Source organism: Drosophila sulfurigaster, chromosome 3, assembly GCF_023558435.1.
Source record: "Drosophila sulfurigaster albostrigata strain 15112-1811.04 chromosome 3, ASM2355843v2, whole genome shotgun sequence".
In the NCBI taxonomy this organism is placed as follows: Eukaryota; Metazoa; Arthropoda; class Insecta; order Diptera; family Drosophilidae; genus Drosophila; species Drosophila sulfurigaster.
In genome coordinates this window covers 3,567,722-3,589,172 of record NC_084883.1, presented here as the reverse complement: position 1 = coordinate 3,589,172, position 21,451 = coordinate 3,567,722, and the positions used below count along the sequence as shown (strand labels likewise).

Here is a 21,451-nt window from a genome sequence, read left to right as displayed (position 1 = left end):
GTCAGTCGAAAGAATACCATTGAACGGAAGGGACGGACGAACAAAATGCTATATTAAAATAGTTGTAGTGGGTGTTTATGTGATTTTGTACGCGCCCGCGCCGCTCAGCCAAACGCAAAAGAGGACGAACGAGGAAGTCACGCACAAAATCAAGAAAAAAGAAAACCAACCAACCACACGCAAAATATAAATACATATACGCGAACGTGCAATTAAAAAGTATATATAGTAATTGTGAATTAAAGGCAAATTGAATCCGCCAATACCGTTAAAAATAAAAAATCATAATCAAAACCAATCATGATGATCTCGTGCAAATGCTTGAATTTTACTGCCGCTTCGCCGCAGCTGCAGCGCAATGGCAGCGGCAGCAGCAGTGGAGAAGATGCCGCTCTGCCGGCACAGCTATCGCAGGTATTCGTGCAAAATGTTCCAAGGGATTTTCTCTACTACAGTAATTATATGGATTTCTTTAAACATGTAAGTATTAAAGTCACAATTTTTCATAGTATAAATAAACAATAATAATAAACCTCGAATAAGTATATACATATATATATGTATATATACATAAATATTTCAGTGTTTTATTTTAATTTTTATTTTTATCGCATTCTGCTTTATGCGCAGCGTAACAATTTTTCACGCAGCATAGCAAGCCCAGCAGCAGCAACAACAATAGTGCTAGGGCCTATGCATACATATACACATACATAAGTATGTACACATACACTGTGTGCGTGCGTCTGTATGTGTATTATCGTTCTTTATGCTTTGTGTGCCGGCCAACCGATGTTTTGCCGCTGTCGTTGCCTTTGCCTATTCTTGATACACACAGAAACACACATGAACGCATATTTATGTTGCGATAGTTAAGAAGTGTGCGAGCAGCACCAGAAAAAATAGGGTCACTCTTGGGGCACGGACAAAAAACTGCGCTTCAACTTGGTAAATTGCCCTTTCCTTTTGCCTGGCAATTGCTGTTCACATACACATACATACATACATATACATGTACTGTTTGATTTTTCTACACCTGTTTTGTTTACTCCTTCGCTAGAGGCACCCTGTATTTGTTCCATTCTGCTTCTCGATTGTTTTTGTAGCTTTGCTCTTTCTTGTCGACTTCTTTAAATTATCATTGTATTTTTAGTTTTTTCTTTTTGATGCGGCATTTTGAATTTATGACTTACAATTTCATTTCGTTTCATGATTTATGAGTTTTTCTTCTTCATTACCCCGTCACGCCCATTACCCGTAATTTGCATATTTATTTTCACAAATTTCCATACCAATGTAACGTTAAGAATTTTCGGCGTTATTGTTGATCTCACGATAAGTCGAACAATTTATAAAATACTTCCTTTATTTCCTGTCAGAAATATGCTAATATTAGGATTCACAGTAATAATAATTTTAACACATTAAATAAATTCATAAACAGTCTGTTAGCATAAAAGTTCTAACGGTTTTCCTAAGCTATCGACTTGTCATATCATGATCAGTTGATGTTGTCTCATATCTTAAACTTAGCTCTGTTGCGTCTCGGCTTATTCCACACAGACACACACCAAGACAATGCGTAATTATTTTGGCGATGACTTGGCTAAAATAAAATTCTCTATACAAGATGGAACACGCGTAAGAGCGACAAAGTAGCAAAAAACTGTTTCTGAGAGCTTGCGTGTGTGTGTGTGTGTGTGTATTTTCAAGGTTAAATCAAACAACAACAGCTGTAGCCGCTCAGTTTGTTTTTGTTTTGGTCTTGGTCTTGGCTTCAGCGAGAGTTTCTCGCCGGTTCGCACGTGTGCGTGGTTTGAGAAGCACTAACAGTGGTGCTCAAACTGTGGCAGAAGCTCAGCTTAATTACATGAGCAGGCACACACACAGGCGCACGCTTTCAATACAGGCATGCAAATGCAGTTGTTTTTGCAGCCACACCCATTGTGCAAGCCGCAAGTGAGTTTCCCCCCCTACTTCCTTTGTACATATTCTTGTGGGTGGATTGGTTTACACTATGCGTCTATTTTGATGGAAATTAAATTGTTATGCATTATTGTTGTTGCGGTCTGGGGATCGTGCAAAAGTTCTTGCTTGTTGTTGCTTTAGCTTTGCACCCACTTGAAAAGCGCTGAGGCAGCAAGAACAACAACAAACTAAAAAAAAAAATAATAATAAAGCGCTTGGCAAATAGACCGAAAGTGTTATTTTGAATAATTCAAAGCGCGAAGCAAAACAAAAGCGAGTATTCAAATACGATATATATTTATATATACCATATATTATCATATACATACATACATATACACAACACACGCAAACACATTGGCTTGGCACACACACAGACATATAAAAGCATATAAATATGTATTTTCTCTCTATATAAAGCCCAAAACGGAACGTTTTTAGAATAAATTACGAAACTGACGACAAACCCAAGCAAATGCAAAGAAGGAAGGCAGCCACAGCAATAACAACAGCAGCCACAGCCGCAGCAGCACCACCAAAAAAAAAAAAAAAACAGAGAAAAAAACTTGTTTATACAACAAAATGTATAAACAAGTTTTCGAGATTTCCAAATGCGACCGATGGCCAGCTGGGGAGGTTGGGGGAAGCGAGGGAGCCGGGTGCTCTTTCGGCGAGGGGGAGTTGTATGTATGTAGGGCAGGGTGTAGGACAGACAGACAGAGCAGCAGGCTACCACTCCGTCTCCGTCTGTTGTCTGTCGTCCGTTGCTCCACAACAAAGACGGGCAAAGCAGTTGACAAGCAGCTTCTGTTCCCCTTCGACTTCAACTCACTCTTCTTTTCTGTTTCTGGTGCCTGTGTTGTTGTTGTTGTTACTGATGCGTAGGCCTTGCTTTAACATTTTGTTTAAGTATGGATTTATGCATAAAATTGTGTACAAAATGTTGTCTGGTAGCGTTATAAACAAAGCTGTTTAACTCTTAATGGGGGGCTATATAAAAAGAGAGGCGCGTGTGCATAACATATTTCACATTATTTACATTCAACAGCGAGCGGTGCCTAACAGCTGCTGCTGTTGTGCGCGCTGTTATTAACAGCAGCAACTGCTGTTAAGCTGTTGCACAGCTGTCCAAAATATTTGCAACCGGCAAGCACAACTTACGAATACTATGGAAATAGTTTACACAAGTACATATAGATGTAACTACTCGTGTAGAGTCTTATCAACTTATCAGCATTGGTTTGTTCAGCCCATCACTTAACGTTCACACTAAACGCTCGCTGCACAGTCGCTTTTCTAGGTTATCAAGCGGTAAAAGCAGCATTAGCAACAGCAGCAACATACAAAAACAATGCGATATATTATGTATTTATGTATTCAGATCTTGACGTCGCCGTCTGGTTCGCGTTTTAATTGATTTATTTATGATTAGACTCATAATTAGTTTGTTTTTTAGCTCTTTACAAATGTGTGATTTGTCGTCTTATACGCCTTTTACCTGATCTGAGATGCTATAAGCGGTGAAATTTTGTTTGCACGAGTAGCGACACATTTAATTAGCATGACAAAATGACAAAACTCTTCTCAATTGTGCGAAACAAGTTGCATCGAGAAAAAAACAAGGCATTAATATGTATATTATATTTTCATAATAATATATACATATATATTTTTAGTCCGTCTTACAAATGTGCATCTGGTTGCTTAATCCATTCAACTGAATGTTAACATTCGCTCGTAATTAATCAATGAACGACTGAGAGAGAGAGAGAGAGAAAGAAGATAAAGAGAAATGCAATGCTCTATAAATAGATAGGCATTATCAAATCAAAAGTAACAATTTCTGCTGCTGAGAATGACTGACTCCAATGAATATCAAAACACTTGACAAGTCCTGTTTATGTTTAAAAACACTCTATTCAATCGAGTCCATTGGATTAATCAATACAAAAACCCACACGCTTTATTCCTAAACAGTCACTTATGACATGAGGATGACTTGCTCAAAGTGTTTGTTTTTTATAGAGATAAATGTACAAAAATAAAAACACAAAAAGCAAATCGACTAAATGATAGTGAATGAATGTGAATTGCCAACAGCGCTCCTGATGTTGATAGCACAACGTGTTAATTGCAATAAACAGTTTAAGCCAGGGGTGCTCAAATTCGTCTTATGGCAGTGCGTTTACTAACACAGACACAAGAAAACGTGTACATATGTAGCGGCGCTTTTGTGTTGGGGCGCAGCTGTGCACTGAGAGAAATTCCGATTGTATTTTGTGTTTACATCCAGAACTACGAAGCATATTTCGCATTATATTCACATTTAAAGTTTTTGGTAAAAAAAGTGCTCTCCAATTCATCACTTATTTTTCAAACCCGCCAAAAAATTTAACATAACACTTACGATGGTCGACCACGAAATAAATCAAAACCCAACCCAGACAGAAGAATAAGTTCCAGTGCATGTGTTTGAAAAAAAAACAAAAACAAATTATATTGCGGTCAGCGAAGCGTGACGACGGAAAGAGATGTAATGAAGAAACAAGCAAAATTGTTTTTGTTTCGCATGCAAATCGAAGCCCATATGCACGGTGCGTATGGGCGCACTAGCCATAAGCACAGAGCATCTACAAAAACAAAAGTGCACTCAGTGTATAGGCGTTGAGCACCCCTGGTTTAAGCGATCTCAAATTGACGGGCAAGAACAAGACTAGCAACAATAAGTAACTAGCTTGTCTATTAGCAGCTAGGTAAATGCAGTAATAAACAGGTACTACACTAAGACAGTAAAACCCCTATTAACCGCTCTCTTTATATAGAAAGTTATATAAATCTTGATTGACAAATTATTAAATACAGCGGGCAGTTTATGGGTAGCAAAGTTCAACTCGAAGTCGAATGGAACAAATACTATATAGAAAGACAAGACAAATTCAATATAAATATGGAGTCTAAACAAGTAAAAGTAATCCATAGTTGATAAGTTAGTCGAAGCGAGACGAGTCGAGTCTATAACTGTTGAACTAGGATTCTTTTCCCATGACTACGAGGTACACAAATAAAACCAAAAGGTTTGGAAGCAACTGTTTTATGCTGTGGTTGTTGTGTGAGTGTGACCAATCTCGATAGCTTCTCTCTGACTCCCTCTCTTGCTCTGTCTAACAGCTGGCACAGCAGCAGCGCGTGTCGCTTAATTGAAAACCAATGTTAATCTTTAACAAATATAACCTTGAAGACAGCAGCCCCAAAACAACAACAACGTGAACAGGCGTTAGCGCAGAAGCCACCTCTTCTCCATGTATGGGATGTGGATGGACCGAGCGGAGCGACAACTGTCGAATATTGTTGCAATAACACTTTAATGAGCGTTAAACGCACGCTGTTAAACTTTTAACCTCTTGACAACGAGCATGTTCCTCGGTCGGGTAGTCGGTTGGAAAGAGGGGGGAAGCAGCGACGCTAGCTGCTGGCAGTCATTGCCCAGAGAGAAGCACACTTGCAGCGAGTGGTCGCTGTTGCCAGTGTTGCCAATTTGCATGTAAACAAAACTATAAATTCACATTGTGCGCGCTTTTAGACTAAAAATAAATGGCACAAAAGCAACAACAAAATGTATAAGCAATAGAAAATGAAAACACCTTTTTGGCTAGCGCAGATTTTTCGAATATTTTTACGAGATATTTTATTTTCGAGATCGTTAAATTTGCGTATGTAAAGCGCTGATGATGCTGGCTGCCGTTGCCGCTGTCGCTGTCGCTGATATTGAGCAGCACTGACGACGGAGACAGCAGCAGAGGGTTGCTCTGACACACACACACATATGCAAAGAAAGGTTGCAATATAGTTAAAGGGTTGCCAAAGCAAGAGAATTATACACACAACAATTATGGCCGTGCTCTTTGGGCATAAATATTTACTTCTAAGCAGCAATACACAGGCAACGGTGCTGGATTTGTGTCAAATGTGCTCGCTGAGATTTGTTTGCTGCAAAACAACATAAAAAGCCAAAAAAAAAAAAAAAAGCAACACCGTAGAAACATACACACACACGTACCTGGAAAGAGAGCGAGAAAGAAAATGGCGCAATGTTAGGCGTTAGTATGATTAACAGGCGCTTAATTGATTAACAGCGACTTAACATAGCAGCTGTTATTAAATGGGCTTGTCCGTGTAAGAAACAAAGAAAATCGCTTTTAAAGACGCTCCTTGAACAAACAACGTTCTATAAATAGCAACGGTTATCAAGATGTAAGGTAGCCCACGAGAATACCCGGCAAAAGCAAATGTCAATCGAAAAAACCTCAAAGATGATCTCATATTATAAACTAACAATTAACAGCAGTCCAACACACACACACATCCACAGAAATATAGAAGCAAGCAGAGAGACACAACGACACAATTTGCCGCTGTTTGTATATCAAATTTGAGCTACACAAATACAACTACAAAACTATGTAAATATACATGAATGTGTGTGTGCGTGTGTGTGTGTGTCTATATCGAAAAGATATGGCAATAGAGCCTACTACACATAGGCCCGACTCGCTAAACAAACAACGCACGTCAACGAAAATTGTTTGTCAAAGTTTTTAGATAACGCCCGGTACAAGCTGGAGCCACCCCTCGCCTCCTCTCCTCCTCCTCTCTCTACTCACCTCGCCCCTTGGCCAACCTAACCCTACCCCATCCCGAGCGTGCGTCCGTCCGTCGTAGCGTCGCAATAAAATGGGCTAGGCGAGACAATAAAAACCGGACCCGGTCCACAGCCAACAGATACAGCCGGTGAGCAAACATTGTTGCGCTTAATTTACTGTTATGAGCGTCTCCCCCAGGTGCCAGATCCACACACACACACACTCACACATAAGCAAGTATATAGTAGCTATGGAGGTGTGAGTTTCTGTTGTTCTATTCGAAGGCATCACACGTGTACACGTTTTAACTAAGCTGTCGGCCCTTATTATTAGTAAATACTTACTCATAGATTGGAAACCGGGGCCGGGGCCAATGCCTGGTTAACTGGCTGAGTGCTTGGCTGCTTGACTAGTCTGGGCTATGTTTGGGTTTGTGCCTTATCAGATTTGTAATTTGTTTTCGAACGACATTGAAAGGCTACAGATAACTAGCTTGTTGATAAGAACTCGCAGTGAAACAAAAAGTAAGAACGGGCGTCAGGGAGAGCACCAAATAGAAAGAAAGAATGGTTGGGGAGGAGCTTGAAGAACTTGCAGAGTACCTTAACAAACTAAAAATACAGTGAAGTGTGCTCGACTTTGAGAAACTACAATCTCCTTTTATTCAGGGAATGAAGGAAACAAACAAGGAAGAAATAAAGAAGTGCACTTGTGATATTGATCTTATTGATGACGGATTAAAAAGCTTAAGCATAAGTAACTATCGAAAAGATTATTATCGACTTCAATTTTCAGAAAAGAGAAATTTTCAAGAAAGTTTTCAACGATAAAGATGTAATTTTTTTATTTACAAAAATACGATCTTGAATTAATATTAAAAATAAAGGTGCAATCTAAATAGACTTTTGAAATTAAATAATGATTTGATTAACTAGCATAAAATCTATCTGGCTTCTGACACTTTCATAACAACTTACAGGATCATAAAGTCATGCATTAGTCAATATTATTGCCATCGTGTAACAGATGGGACAGAGAGAGGTAATACAACTCAGATGTTTCAGAGAGAGAACACAGTAAACCTTCAATGTTGCCAATTTGAAGAAACCAAACATCAACTCCTGCAACATGTAGAAAATATATTCCTAAATTTAAAAGCTCTTACTCCTATTAAACTGAATTCATGCAACAGCTAATCCAATTGCTTGTACTATAGACCTGTAAAAAAAAGTAGCCAGCTTGTATTTTGCCCTGATATTTGTTAATCAACTATAATAAACAAGTTGTCTCATCATGTAAGCCAGTTGTAGTTGTATGCGTGTGTGAGTCATCACCATCGTGTAAAGAATTAAACTCCCATTGGGAGACAAGCCAAAAGGCAGAGAGCCAAAGAGCAAAACCCAATGGAAAATTTTTTGAGCACCCGGCACCAAAAAGCAGCAAGAAAATAACAACAACAATAACAACAGCAACAACACCGACAGCCAGAAGCAAGACAGAACCGGCAAAAATCCGAATTGGCAATTCGTTCAGTCGCTCGTGCGTTTGGTAATCCAAGAGGCAAAGGCAAAAGCAAAGGCAAGAAAAGAGGCAGCCCAGCCCCGATGTCGGATGTACGCGTGGGGCCCGTCATCGGACGGACTAAGAGAGGGCCCCAGCTGTCTAAAGTTGTTGTTTATGATAATGGGGCAAAACATCGGGCGACGACGTATCTGAGCGAAAAATGTGTTTGCGCTTTTCGGGGGAAGCAAAAACAAGAAACAACACACACAAAAAATAATACAGAGAAGAGAGAAAAACAGAAAACAGAAAAACAGCAAAAAATGGTATAATTTGGAAGCGAACTAAGTCGCGCCCCGAACCCGAGACCAAACCAGACCGAAAAAAGTGCTCACATATAAATACAATGGGACAAGAACAAAAAAAAAAATCGAAAAGCAAAAAAAAAACAGTCAAGCAAATCTATAAAAGATTATTTTCGTAGTTCCTTTTGTGCGATGATTTGTTTACAACTTATTTTCTTTTTGGCCGATGAAGCGAAAACGTAGCAGAAAACAAAAAAGAGAAACCGAACCGAGAATCGAGAACCGAGTTATCGCAAAGCAATAAAAATAGTGAATTTAAATGAAAATAGAAATAGAAATGAAAAACACAACAAAGTCAGACAGACCACAATATTCAATGCTAAAGAAAAGGTGCGTCAATCGGTTAATAATCGTACGAATACTGATGAAGACGCTACCAAAATTTTGATGACCAATTACCGCAGCTTTGTTAATAACTAAATAGAGTGGCTAATGCGATTAATTTACTGATTAGTTGAACGGGTCTAAGCTTAATGTTAATAACAGTTAAGCATAATCTGTCGGGAGCAGAGCTGCTTAAAGAAAGCACGGTAGAAAGAATTCTGTTAGTCTTAACTAGTTATGCGGTTTGATATAGTTTAATTCGCTTGTTTTTCAGTTCGTCTGAGCAGAGCTAATTGAAATGCTGCGCATTAGACGTTAGACATTCGACAATGACATCGACATTCCGACAGTCTCAGTCTGAGAACCACTTAGGAAACTAGCGCCGTGCATATAATTAATGCCTGGCAATCAATTAAATTCGCAAGCCAGCCAGTCGAGACAACAACAACAATACTGCTGCTTTTACTACTCGCATAAACAACAATATAAATTATGCAAAATATGCAAATGAAATATTTAAAGTTGTTGTTTTTATAGCAAGTGCTTAACAGTCGCAGTGCATTTGGTTTTTGGTTGCATAAGCATCATAGCGAGATTCTAAAATCACAGCAGACTGGTAAACGGGGTGCGCGGTATTGTTAAAAAATAAAAATGTATATGATACGAGAGGTATTTGTGTCGACGGAAACCAGGCATCCTGATATGAATTACAATTGTTAATGCTTGACATTTAAAGTTGACTAGAAATTGATAGCACATTTGGTGATCAGTTTTGCAGAGTCACTCCATTAATTTAAGCCTGGAATTAACAGTTGGGTTCAAAATGATAGTGTTAACATAACACAACTGTTATGTAAACATTTGAGTACTCAGTAATGGCAACTTTACATTTTATAGTTAACAGTTCCTTGAAAAAATTTTAAATTCTAGGCTAGAATTACCAGCGCATAGCTGTATTTAAAGATGTACGAAATAATTAACAGCAAATGTTAGAAAGATAATGTTAATAAGCTTCCTTCCAGTACAGAAACATTTTAGATAGTTTTACAGTCACTGGATAGATTCTAAGCAGAATTCACGGCGCAGGGTGCACCAAAGGATTAACAGCAAGCGCTGTTAAGCTGCTGTTATGTAAACAATGTATTCAGCAAACTTAACATTTCTCATGCACTGCATTTGCATCTTCCAAACTTGCATATAGTCTGTATATAATTCAGACAATGTTATTTTACTTTCTGTTTTTATTGATTTCCGATATTGACGTCGTCGATGTTGTCGACGTAGCTTATACGGGAGTATTACGTGCACGTCAGCACGTTTCCTCAGTCCGGTTCTGGCAAGCTCTCGTTTTCAAATTGCTGGGCAAACGTCAGCCGAAAAAACATGCAATGTTTAATTTATTACATTCCCTGGATTGATTAGCAAGAGTCTCTCTTTCTGTCTCTGTGAGCTCACACAATTAATCAAGTGAGCCATAAACATACAATAATCGTTCGATACTTTTCGCATAAATGGACATTTAATTAGAGAGAATGTGACAGGGCATTGGGCGCTAGATGGCGCCACAGCATAATTAGCCACCACAACGACATGAAAGCATTTAGTTTCAATTAACAACATCGTTTGCGTTAATTAAGCAAAAAAACAACAATGTATTGTGGCTGCCACTGGGCTTCAATTGTTATTGCTGCAGCGGCATCAGCAGTCGCTTGAAGTCATTGACATTTTGCACATTGCGAGATGCACAATGTTACAAAATGCAAGCCAAGTTGTGCAAACAGAAGAGCGAATAGAGAGGGCCGGGGGAACGCAGTGCTCAACTGTTTAACAAGTGCGATAAAAAAAAAGAAACAATAACAATAACAACGATGCCGATGACGATGACGATGACAACAACAAACAAGAGACAGACACCAACCAACCAGGTCGTAATACCACCCACTTCAGAACCATCCATCGTAGCCATATAACCCAGCAAATATGTATGTATGGCTATAAGGCAGGCAAATCGGCAACAAGAACTGTCGGTGTCTGTCTACAAAGTGAAACAACAACAGGTCATAAAAGTGCAATGCACAAGTTTTTGCAAACAACAGACAGCCCAAGAGGAGAAGAGGAAGTGCCGGAACGACGGAGCACAAAAAAACATGAGCAATAAATATATTAAGACATTCGCACTGCTAACGTCAAAACAAATACAAATGCAGTGGCTATATTTATTTATCGTCGTATGTTCCTATTCATGTACATATATAATATTCCTAAATACCTCTAGCACTTGACATAAATGAATGCATTTGCATTGTTTTCAGTTTTATTTTGTTTTGTTTTCGCTTTTGTGCAAAAACACCCCACGTATAGATTAGATATTAAAGCAGCGCCAAGTAAACAAGTCGTTTGACATCAACAATTATTTAATGTGCCACATTTTAAAGCTAAAGCAGCAGTCAGAATGTCTACGAATACTGTAATAAGTACACCGTAAACAGCTGCAGCTGAAATGCCAAATTATTATACGATCCTAAACCAATGTTCAGGGATCATTTCATTTACGATCTGTGCAACAAGTACTATGTTGTAATAATACTGTGTGATCTGCTGCAGATGATGAATATGCGGAAGTTCCACATGTGCGCTATAATATATATATATATATATATATGTAGTATAGATCCCTCACTCTTCATAATAATAACTGATGAGAATTTACATATCACATAAACTACTATCACAGCACTCAACACACACATTAGGCAACAGCCACGCTTACATTGGAATGTTTATTTTATTTATTTAATGGACCTTCTATACCCATTATCTATAGCTAGAAAGGAATGCCAACTTAGTGACAACAAATCATTAGTTGGAAGAAAGCATCATCGATTATTATATTATATTAACCAATACGATACAATTCTTACTCCATCTGGTCATCTGTATGAATGTCAATAACTCAAAGAACTATATGGTAGAAGCAGGCCTACCAAATCTGAGAATATGTTAGATTTATTTTAGAATAAAGAATCACTCAAATATCAAGTGTTAAGTCTTTTAAAGTTTTTAAGTGTACTTAAGTGTGTACTGTTTCTCAGTATATATATACAGTATATATTATCTGGTATAATTTGTGGTATATGTTCATAACTTACTTTGGTATATTTATATACTATATGTATAATTATCTGGTATAATTTGTGCTATATGTTCATAGCTTACTTTGATATATTTATATTAGACGGATGGATAATTTCAATTAACGTCACCTCAGAGTAATGAGTATGTTACAATCGAATACGCTTTGTTTCTGCAGTTTATACTTGTTGCATTAAATTTCACCTGATGTGGACCTGATGTAGTTGCTGCTCTTGTTTTAAGTGTTGTTATGCAGGCAATCTATTCGACTAAAAGTGGACATAACGCACATTAGAAGAATTGCTGAGTAGGTCATAAGCCAAGCCATATTAGCTTAGCTCAGCCAAACACAGCACACAACATTGTCATTTGATTTGTGTTGACGTTTGCATTTTTATACCTTAATTCAATTTAATTTTGTCCAGTTGCTGCCTGACTGACTGACTGACTGAATGTCTCACCAGCTGACGGTCAGACTGGATGAACAGACAGACAGACTGACTGACGACTTGCCAGCCGTCCATTGTGGTATTGCCGGGTTATATGGACGCGAGAGTATTGTGTTTAAACTAAGTGTCAAATTTAGCAGCGCTATCACACACCAAACACGTGCGACATCATCTAATAAATCTCTTGATTCGACTATGATATACACTCTAATTGTACGAAATATATTTATTCTTATAACAACATAGCACTATGTAAACAATATGTTATGAAAATGTAAAGCCATATGTTGTGTTTCTCAAACTTTAAGCTAGGTAAATGTAAAAACAATATAATAATTAAATTTGCGATCGTCTTTAAAGAGTGCGCTATAAATGCATCGCTATGCTCACTTCTTGCAGGGTAAGCAAGTTTATTTATACTTGTATTGTAATCAAAACAGACAATTTGGTATGCTTGTGTCACTCTTTGTGCTTTGCATAACATTCACGATCATTTTGCTGGGAACAGCGCAACATTTGCATATATACATACGATTCTTCTTTGGTGTGTAGGAGAACATCTGGTTATACAGCGATTGCTAATTCTATGCCACAAGTAGTATTTATGCTGTGTATTATTCGGTAAAAGAAAACAAGCGGCGTCTGCTACAACATTTTGCCATTCCACTAATTGTAATTGTTTGTTGTTTACTCGTTCTGTTTGTTGTACTATTGATAAGAAGCGAGCGACGACTACAACAACAACAACAACAGCGTCATCTACACTTGACTTGAACATTCTCAAAAACATAGTTGACAAATTTGCACTCGAACTACTGTGCGAGGGCGACAAATACGAATACGAATACGAATACAGCAAATATGGTATATCTACAACTACCAGAACAATATTTTTAAATTGGTTCGATTTTTAATGCCATGATGAGCGCAACTCAAATATATTTGTGCATTTGAAGAAAAAACCAAAAAAAAATCAAAATGAAAAGAGTTGCAAGTTCATGGCAATTTGTCAACGCTTATCAGAATTTGTCGCTAATCGGTTATTGACCAAGAGAAATGAGCGATAAAGCAAAATCAATCATGTTCTTTAGCCTGTTTGCATGTCGAACTTTGTCATCAAATAAGTATTTAACATCTTCAGAGATTTATCTGACAATTAAAAGTTTTAACGGTCTCAATGCAAAAAAATGCGAAAGCGATATTATCGTTCAAATATACCGAAAAAATATACCGACAAAATTTAAAAATATGCCTAAAACTTTATTTTAAAAATAACATATACCTAAAGATTGATGTGGTATATTGATAAACCACTGCATTCAAAATAGACCAGGGACATAAAGATTTCTGAAATTATAAAATCTGTAATTTATTGTATTTACCACACATCGCCAATCTAACTTTGAAATTTCGTTTGTTATTCATTTTATTCTAAAATATTGAATTTTTATTAAACTATTTTGTGTTTTTTCTCTCTGCTTACAGGCTTATGGTCCCATTCCAGATCTAACCATAAATGCCATCAGTCAGAAGAATCTTATCTGCAGCCTTACTTTAGACGTCACCGGCCAGAGCTGGCAGCTATGCATCTGCATCAATTGCAAGGTGGTGCTGTGTGCCAAACGCTTAACAGCAGGCGTGGGCGTCGGCGCTGGCGCCACGCCCACACACTACCTCATCAACAGCACGATGCTGTGCAAGAGCGAGGATCTGGTGCATCGACGCAGCCACAAATCCTACTCGGAGACCTTTGAGTTGATCATCATGGACCAGGACGACAACGGACCCGGAAGAACTGTGGCTGCATCGGTCACCACTCCGTCGCCGCTGCCAGTTGGTGTTGGCATCGTCAACTCGGCGTCCAGCTTGAGCATTGGGTCGCTGTCGACCCAGTTGCCGCAGGATGGCAGACTGCAGCGTCTGAGTCAGTTGAAATCACATCAACAGGCGCGATTGCAGGACGAGATCAATGAGACGACCAAGCGTATCGAACGCTTCTCCGAGCAGAACTTTGCGTTGCTCAAGAGCTTTCGCGAGAAGTCTGACCAGGAGGTGGCGCTCCTGGAGCGTTTGATACAGCAACTGTCGGAGCCGGCCTGTGTGCTGTTGGATCGTGCCATGCCCGTTGCCCTGGAGGTGACCGGGCCAGCTGCGCGTCGTCGCAACACCATCAGCAGTCGGCGAGACTTGGGTGTGCCAACCACGCCAACTACGCCCAGTGGCTTGGTGCAGCCGCCCAATTTCCTGGCCTTGTCTCAAGACCAACCACAGCAGCAGCCGCAGCAGCAACAACAACAGCAACAGCAGCCGCCGCAGCTTCCAAGCGCTTCCATCTTAACAACGCGCAAAATGTCCAATTTTGATACACCGCCTGCCACACCAGAAGCCACGCCCATGAGCGTGGGCAACAGTCCCACTTTCAGGCAGCAACAACAGCAGCAGCAACAAGCGACAACAGCAGCCAACGGCGGCTCGTTGCTGTTGTCCACGCCAGCTGCGACCTCGAATGGAGCGGACGACGCTGACGATTGCTTGTTTGATCTGGAGGATGTGGATGGACCAAACCAGGTGCAGGGTCAGCCTGTGCCGAATTTTCCACGTGCCCAGATCTATCATCACGTACAGCTGCAGCATCAGCTCAGCCAGCCACACAATACACAGCATAATTATCAGCAGTACGTCGACAACATGAGCGATGCCGACGAGGCTGAGGGTAAGTGCAAGTTGAAGATCTCTTTAACGTCAGCACATTGATTATTAATCATTGTTTACATTCAAACAGATGCTCTTGACTTGGACAGCTCGTTGTCGATACCCACGAGGGCCGGACGTCCGACCGATGCGCAAATGCATTTCGCCAATTTTGCCCGAAGTCTGCCCGTGGAAATAGCCAACTCTCCACTGGTCGAGCGTATGAATAACAATGCTAATAATAACAATAACAACAACGTTGTCCAGGACGATGAGGAGGTAAGTGTGAAAGTGAAATACGGAACACCCAAGTAAATCATTTATTAAATTGTTTATTTTTTAATTCACCAGGTACTTGACAACACTGTGGACATCGCAGCTAGCATCAAGGCTTTGGCCAAGAGTGTCCATGGCGAGGCTGTGTTCGGTGATCTGCCACGTCCTCGTCTTCGCTCTCAGATCTGAGTCGCAGTCTGAGGGACGGCGACCAGAGACAGAGAGAAAGAGAGAGAGAGGGAGAGAGAGAGAAGCCCCAATAACACCACAACGTACACATATTTCAGCATAAATTGTTAAACTCAGCTGTTTGTTTATTCTAAACTAAATTAGTTTGCTCAACGAACTTGAATCATGGACACTTGAAAGCGCCTTCATCATATAACCTTATATATATATATAGAAACGCATACCCTCACACACAAACACACACAATCACCATACATTTAACACACCAAACACACAAATAATTAAGTGAAAAACTGTAATTTTTTCTTAAATTTGTTCTGTATTCTTATAAGTTTCTCCCTTCGGATGATCTTCGATTGAAATATGTATTTTTTTCTTTGTACGGAAAAATGATGGCAGGATTAAGTGTCACCTTTGAATTAATTAATTTGATGATGTTGTTAGCTTACACAATGAATTAATTACATTATGATAATATTAATACTTATTATATATGCATAAATGCATACCACCCAGATACAATTACAAATACCCACGATTAAAATGTGGCCAAGTAAACTTGCATTCTGACAATGGGTTCAAGAGGGAATGAAAATGCCGAGCAGTCATAGTTGTTGACAATTTGACAGTCTACAAATCGGTTTATTTAACAAATTACTTTGTTGCTACTACTACTAATTTAAGTCGGACTAAGGAGTAGATGCAACTTGGCGTAACTTAGCTAGGAATAGACTTATGCAGCTACAATTAACGATAATAACTTTACAGAGGGCTCTAGAAGACAGCCGATAGACGTTCGATCTCCAGTAGATCGGCAAGTATCTCCTCGGTGCGTGTGCCAATCTTTTTCGCCACTTCGCTGCGCTCGGAGTGAGCGAGCAGACGATACGACCAAATTAAATCACCATCGATGATGCAGCGCGATGGGTTAATGCTCATCTTCTTCACAGACTTGATGGTGCGATATTCCTTTGGATTCAGGCCACACAAATGATCCTGATACGACAAGAGCACATTCTGCAACATGAGGAATCGTCTGTAGACCTTCTCCGGAAGGGGCACACAGTAACCGAGTGCGCCATCCAAAGTGCCATAGACAACGAAATGTTTGTTCTCATAGAGGAATGGCTGGCGCTGGTGCAGACCACGTTGATGGCATTGCACGCGAAACATAGTGTTGACCACCTGGCCCAAATGATAGTCTGCCTTTCGCAGCAGCTTCTGGCCACCGAGGGACTCGCGTGCCTCCGGTTGGTACATGTAGACGATGAGATTACGCTCGGCGTCGGTGACAAGAAAGCCCAAATTCGAATTGTCTACCATAAACTCAATGCCAAAGACTTCCATTGGATTGAAATCACGCGAGGCGAGCGAAAGGGTGCGATACTCCTCCTGGAAGCGCAGCAAACTGATCGATTTGTAGACGTCCGCAATGAAGATTAACGACTTTACTGTGATGATCTGATGCACATAGATATTGGTATCAATGAAGGCCACGCCAATGAGATCGCCATCTCGCAGTTGCCAAATGTAGATCTTCTGACCCAGACCAGTGACCAGAAATCCAACCACATCAGAAATGGCGGAAACGGGTCCCTTCTGCTCCTTTTTGAAGACTTCCTTCAGCTTGAATTTAGTCATTGGTTTGCCAGGTTCCGGCACCACTTCAATAATGTCGTAAATATGAATGTTGCCTCGACTGGTAATGTCCTCGCTGTAGTTGAAGTTGGTGCCAATGCAGAGATACTCCTTAAGACCCGACCGTGTGCCCTCGTATGAGAGTTTGACTATTTTGAAGGCCGTCACATGCTCCCAGGGCTCAAATTGAATCGATGCATCGGGCACAATCTCCCAGGTCTCTGGCGAAATCAAGACCATTTCGAACTGCGATCCAATGGGATAGATAAAACGTTCGCCACGACTCTCTTCCGACAATTCCTTGTCCTCGCCATTGAAGCGATAGTATTTCGTCATTGGTTCCTCCTTCTGTGTGATCAAGCAATACACGCGATTCTCTCGATGATAGACAAGCTGTCGGGGCGTGCAACGAAGCGGCACCTTTCGCACCGGCCACGCCGCATCGTAACTCAAATAGCTGGGCAGCACCGATATCTTCAGCTCGTAGGTGGTGTCGAAATAGAGGAAGCCATGGGGTATATTCACATTGTTGAAGGCCGCAAAGCTGCGCACGTCGCCATTGCCCAGCAAGCGATGAATGCGCAACTCACCGCGTGACGTGAGGAACACAAAGCAGGGATTCACGCCACACACCATAATCCCCGAGAGACCGCCCACGTTGGTAAAGTAGCGCAATTTCTGCACGTATTTCGGTTGCATGTTGTAGGACTCGGCCTCCTCATCGTCATTGTCGCCATCGCCGTCGAGCTCAATGTGACTTGGTTGCTGATCCAGCAGATGCATTTGCTCCAGCTTGCGAAAGCGTATCTTCAGATGCCCCTTGGCATAGCGAAACACCTGATAGATGAGCAGCTCCAGACGCGTGCGTACCATCAACAATGGTCGCTCACCATGCTGCCCCAAACCAACAAGGCTCAGTTCCAGTGGCAGCGGTGAATTTGCATGTTGCGGCATACAGGCGTGTAGAATGCCCGCCTTAGAGTTCTCCTGCGTCAGTGAGATGGGCACAAACTCCATGGCATCAGTCAAAACCAGGGCGCCATTACCCACATCGTTAACCAGATAGACGAGCTTCATATCCGGCATGGAGTAGATTTCTAGTGTGCCACTTTGACGTGCCACCACCAACCAATAACTGGGTTTGGCTTGCACCAGTTGACGACGCCACCAGTCCGTGTTCTTCTGCTTCGATTGCTTGGCCAGATCGGCCATGCTGTTGAGCTTGAAGGCATTGCCCGCATCGCCATACAGCAGATCCTCTTCGTCCTCCACTTTCATATGCGGTTCGGCCTTCATGTAGCCACCAAAACTATTGGCAAATCCACTGCCCGAGCTGCCCGTCAGATTGAGCACATCGTCTGCTTTGCACGTAAACAGCCCGGACACATCCTTGTACGCAGCTATCGCCACCACAGCCGGTGAGCTGCTGATCGTGTGCTTGTTGATTGCCAAACGCGGAGTGCCGCGAGTCTCACGCAGGGCCAGCGTTATCACCTGACCATTGAGGACACGCAGGCAGACATAGGGATCAGCTATGGAGACCTGCACCACTGGCGAACCCACATCGATGGGCACATTCTGAATGAGGCGTGTGCCCTGCAGCAAACGCACATGCCTAGTGGTGACCTGTGGCGAGAAGAAGACATTAATTATATGGATCAAGATAGTTATGTGTTACACTTACCTGCACTATGAAGCGCTGCTGGCCAAGGTTACCCACATAGATGGTGGGCTGGTTGACGGTGAAGCCCGTGTTCTCAATCTCATTGATCTCCTGGCCCGTCTGCAACACCAACGTCGACGAACGCTGTGACAGCAGCATGAAATCATGTTGCTCTTGGCGGGCAGTTGTCGATTTTCGTGTGGCATCATCGAACACCGTCCACACATCGAGGCAGCCATCCAGTTCAAAGCTGGTTATGATCTGCGGATTAATGCAATTCACAAACACGGATAGTGCTCCATTCTTGCTATGCCCCGTGGCGGCAACCAGTTCAATCTTCAACTCGTTGAGTGACTCGGCATGTGGACGCAAAGTGGTGCCATCTTCCTCGAACTCTACACGTTCGCCAGCGCACATATAATTGATGGGCGCCACATTGACGAGACTGTCGCAGACCTCGAAGATAAACTTCCGCAACTGCAGCACGGACGCTTTGGCCCCCGAGCCATACACCTCAAGTTCTTCGTCTTCGATGCGACGTGATTTGGATTGTGGTGGCAAATCGAGTTGTTCCACATCGTAGACTGGCAGGTCCTCGTCCAACTGTTGCGGCGGCGTTAGCTCATTGTTGTTAAGTTGCTGCTCTACTGCAGCAGCAGCTTCCACATGATCGTCCAGTGTGATGACAGTACTCTGATCCTCTTCCGTAAAATGCAACAGCAGCGAATTGCCCAGCCGTGAGCCAAGGAATATATACTCAGTGTGACAGACACAGATGCAACTGGTCAACACACTGGCAGCCGCCTTGTGAAAGTGAAAATTGCGCACAGTTCGCATTGAGTCGACGCAGAGCGTGAGCACATAAAGATCACCGGTGCGCAGCGAGATGACCAACTTGTCCACATCAATGAACGCGAAATTAGCGCAGTCCAAGCTGATGCGTACGCCGTCCTGTGGCTTCAGAGGGAAACTGGTGCTATTATCCGCCGAACTATTGAGACTTACGCCATACGGCGGCACGCTCTGATTCAGATAGATGACCGCATTGACCGTCATCACCAGGCAGCCGCCAATGGGCTTCTGTATAGGAAAGACCTGAAGGCAATCGTAGGGCAGACTGTTTACTGTCCAGATGATGGGATGAACTCGCTGCTGAATGTTCAGCGAAATGGCCACGAGCACACAAGTGTCGGAGCGCACCTTAATGCGACCGGCACAGGTGCGTACGGGCTCGTAGAGTATGAGCAGCGTTGGCTCGTAGTAGCCATGCAAAAACTGTATGTCCAGCACGTTATCCAGTTTCTCATCGAGATCGGCCAACGCAATAAGATAAGAGGCCATAATCGGAGTGCGTGTGACGAGCGCTGTGGGCGCCTTCTTGATAGGCTTTACATCGGCCAGCTCAATTTCGTCGAGGCTGTTATCCTTTCGAAAGGGAAGCACCACCAGTCGCTTGCCGTAGACGAGCATTACAGCGCAACGTGCATCGGGATCGACACGAACCACGGGCACATGATAGCGTCCCGTCCAGCCGCCACGTATGTCATCCTCCTCAAAGTAATGCAGGGATAAGGTCTTTAATGTTTGTGTATCTGCGTCGAGCTGCAACACCGATAGCTTTGCATCCTTAAAACTGATCAGTAGCGCATCCCTCATGGCGCCCGCCAACGAAACACTTTGCAGCGACATCACATTGCCGTACAGCGTGTAGCTGGCGAGACACTCAAGTCGCATTTTGGGTGCCAGACGCATTTCGCTGGGATTAAGCTTTTGACGTTGCACTGCATCCACGTTGGGCGCAATGCGGTACACCTTGAGCACATTGGCACCGGCGACCACCAAATTCTCCTCGACATTGTTGAAAAATCGGCACGAAATCGCGAACTCAATCGATGTGGCCGCGTGTGTTTGTTTGCACAGTGAAAACATTTCGGCGGGATATGGAAAACAAATTAAAGTTAACAATTCAACTATTTATTAAAACATTTTTCACGCAAAAACCTCAGCGAAGAAGAAGACTGCTGCCGGCGTTGTTTACATCTGTTTTTCCATCTGCCACAGAGCGCAAATACTTATCGGTATTGCTATCGAATTAAAGAAACGCAAACATATTTATCGAATAATACTGGAATCACCTACCACAAATCAAGCATCAGTTTAAACTCACTGCGGTTTTAATGATGATCCACAGCATTCATGGATAAATCATTAAAACTACGTAATTTACTTATTATTTATGGAAACAAGAAAATATTCGATTTTCATTTAAACAGCTGTGATTTAACATGGCGCATTTTATTCTGTTATTCACAGCCAAAATTAATTAACAGAATCCGATTAACATATGTTAATTCAAAACATAAATATTTATGTCAACACTCTTTAGCACACAATCAATTATTTAACTACTACAACTATTATCCAGGAATATATGTTATAGACGGCATATAAAATTGTTTATAAACAAGAATATAAGATAACACGCTATTCAGGCGTATTAAATATACCAAATATTTTAAACCAATAGAATATCTCATAACGATAAAAGCGTTTATATAATAAATTTTTCTTGTGGACACACCTCAACCCAAAAAGGCAATGAATAACTTTTTTATC

The 21,451-nt window shown here is 41.5% G+C and overlaps 2 protein-coding genes across 2 annotated transcripts; one reads left to right on the top strand and one right to left on the bottom strand.

Moving 5' to 3' along the window:
- LOC133842301 (uncharacterized) lies at positions 1-16,063 on the top strand. Its single transcript, XM_062275351.1, has 4 exons — positions 1-480; positions 13,864-15,091; positions 15,161-15,348; positions 15,421-16,063. Exons 1-4 carry the CDS (start codon positions 301-303, stop codon positions 15,532-15,534), a joined length of 1,710 nt encoding a protein of 569 aa, XP_062131335.1. The 5' UTR covers positions 1-300; the 3' UTR covers positions 15,535-16,063.
- A 74-nt stretch (positions 16,064-16,137) lies between these two features.
- Positions 16,138-20,893, bottom strand: LOC133842299 (cleavage and polyadenylation specificity factor subunit 1). The gene is made up of 2 exons (XM_062275349.1): positions 18,857-20,893; positions 16,138-18,798 (listed from the first exon to the last, which is right to left on the bottom strand). Exons 1-2 carry the CDS (start codon positions 20,762-20,764, stop codon positions 16,309-16,311), a joined length of 4,398 nt encoding a protein of 1,465 aa, XP_062131333.1. The 5' UTR covers positions 20,765-20,893; the 3' UTR covers positions 16,138-16,308.
- Between the last annotated feature and the right edge of the window lie 558 nt (positions 20,894-21,451).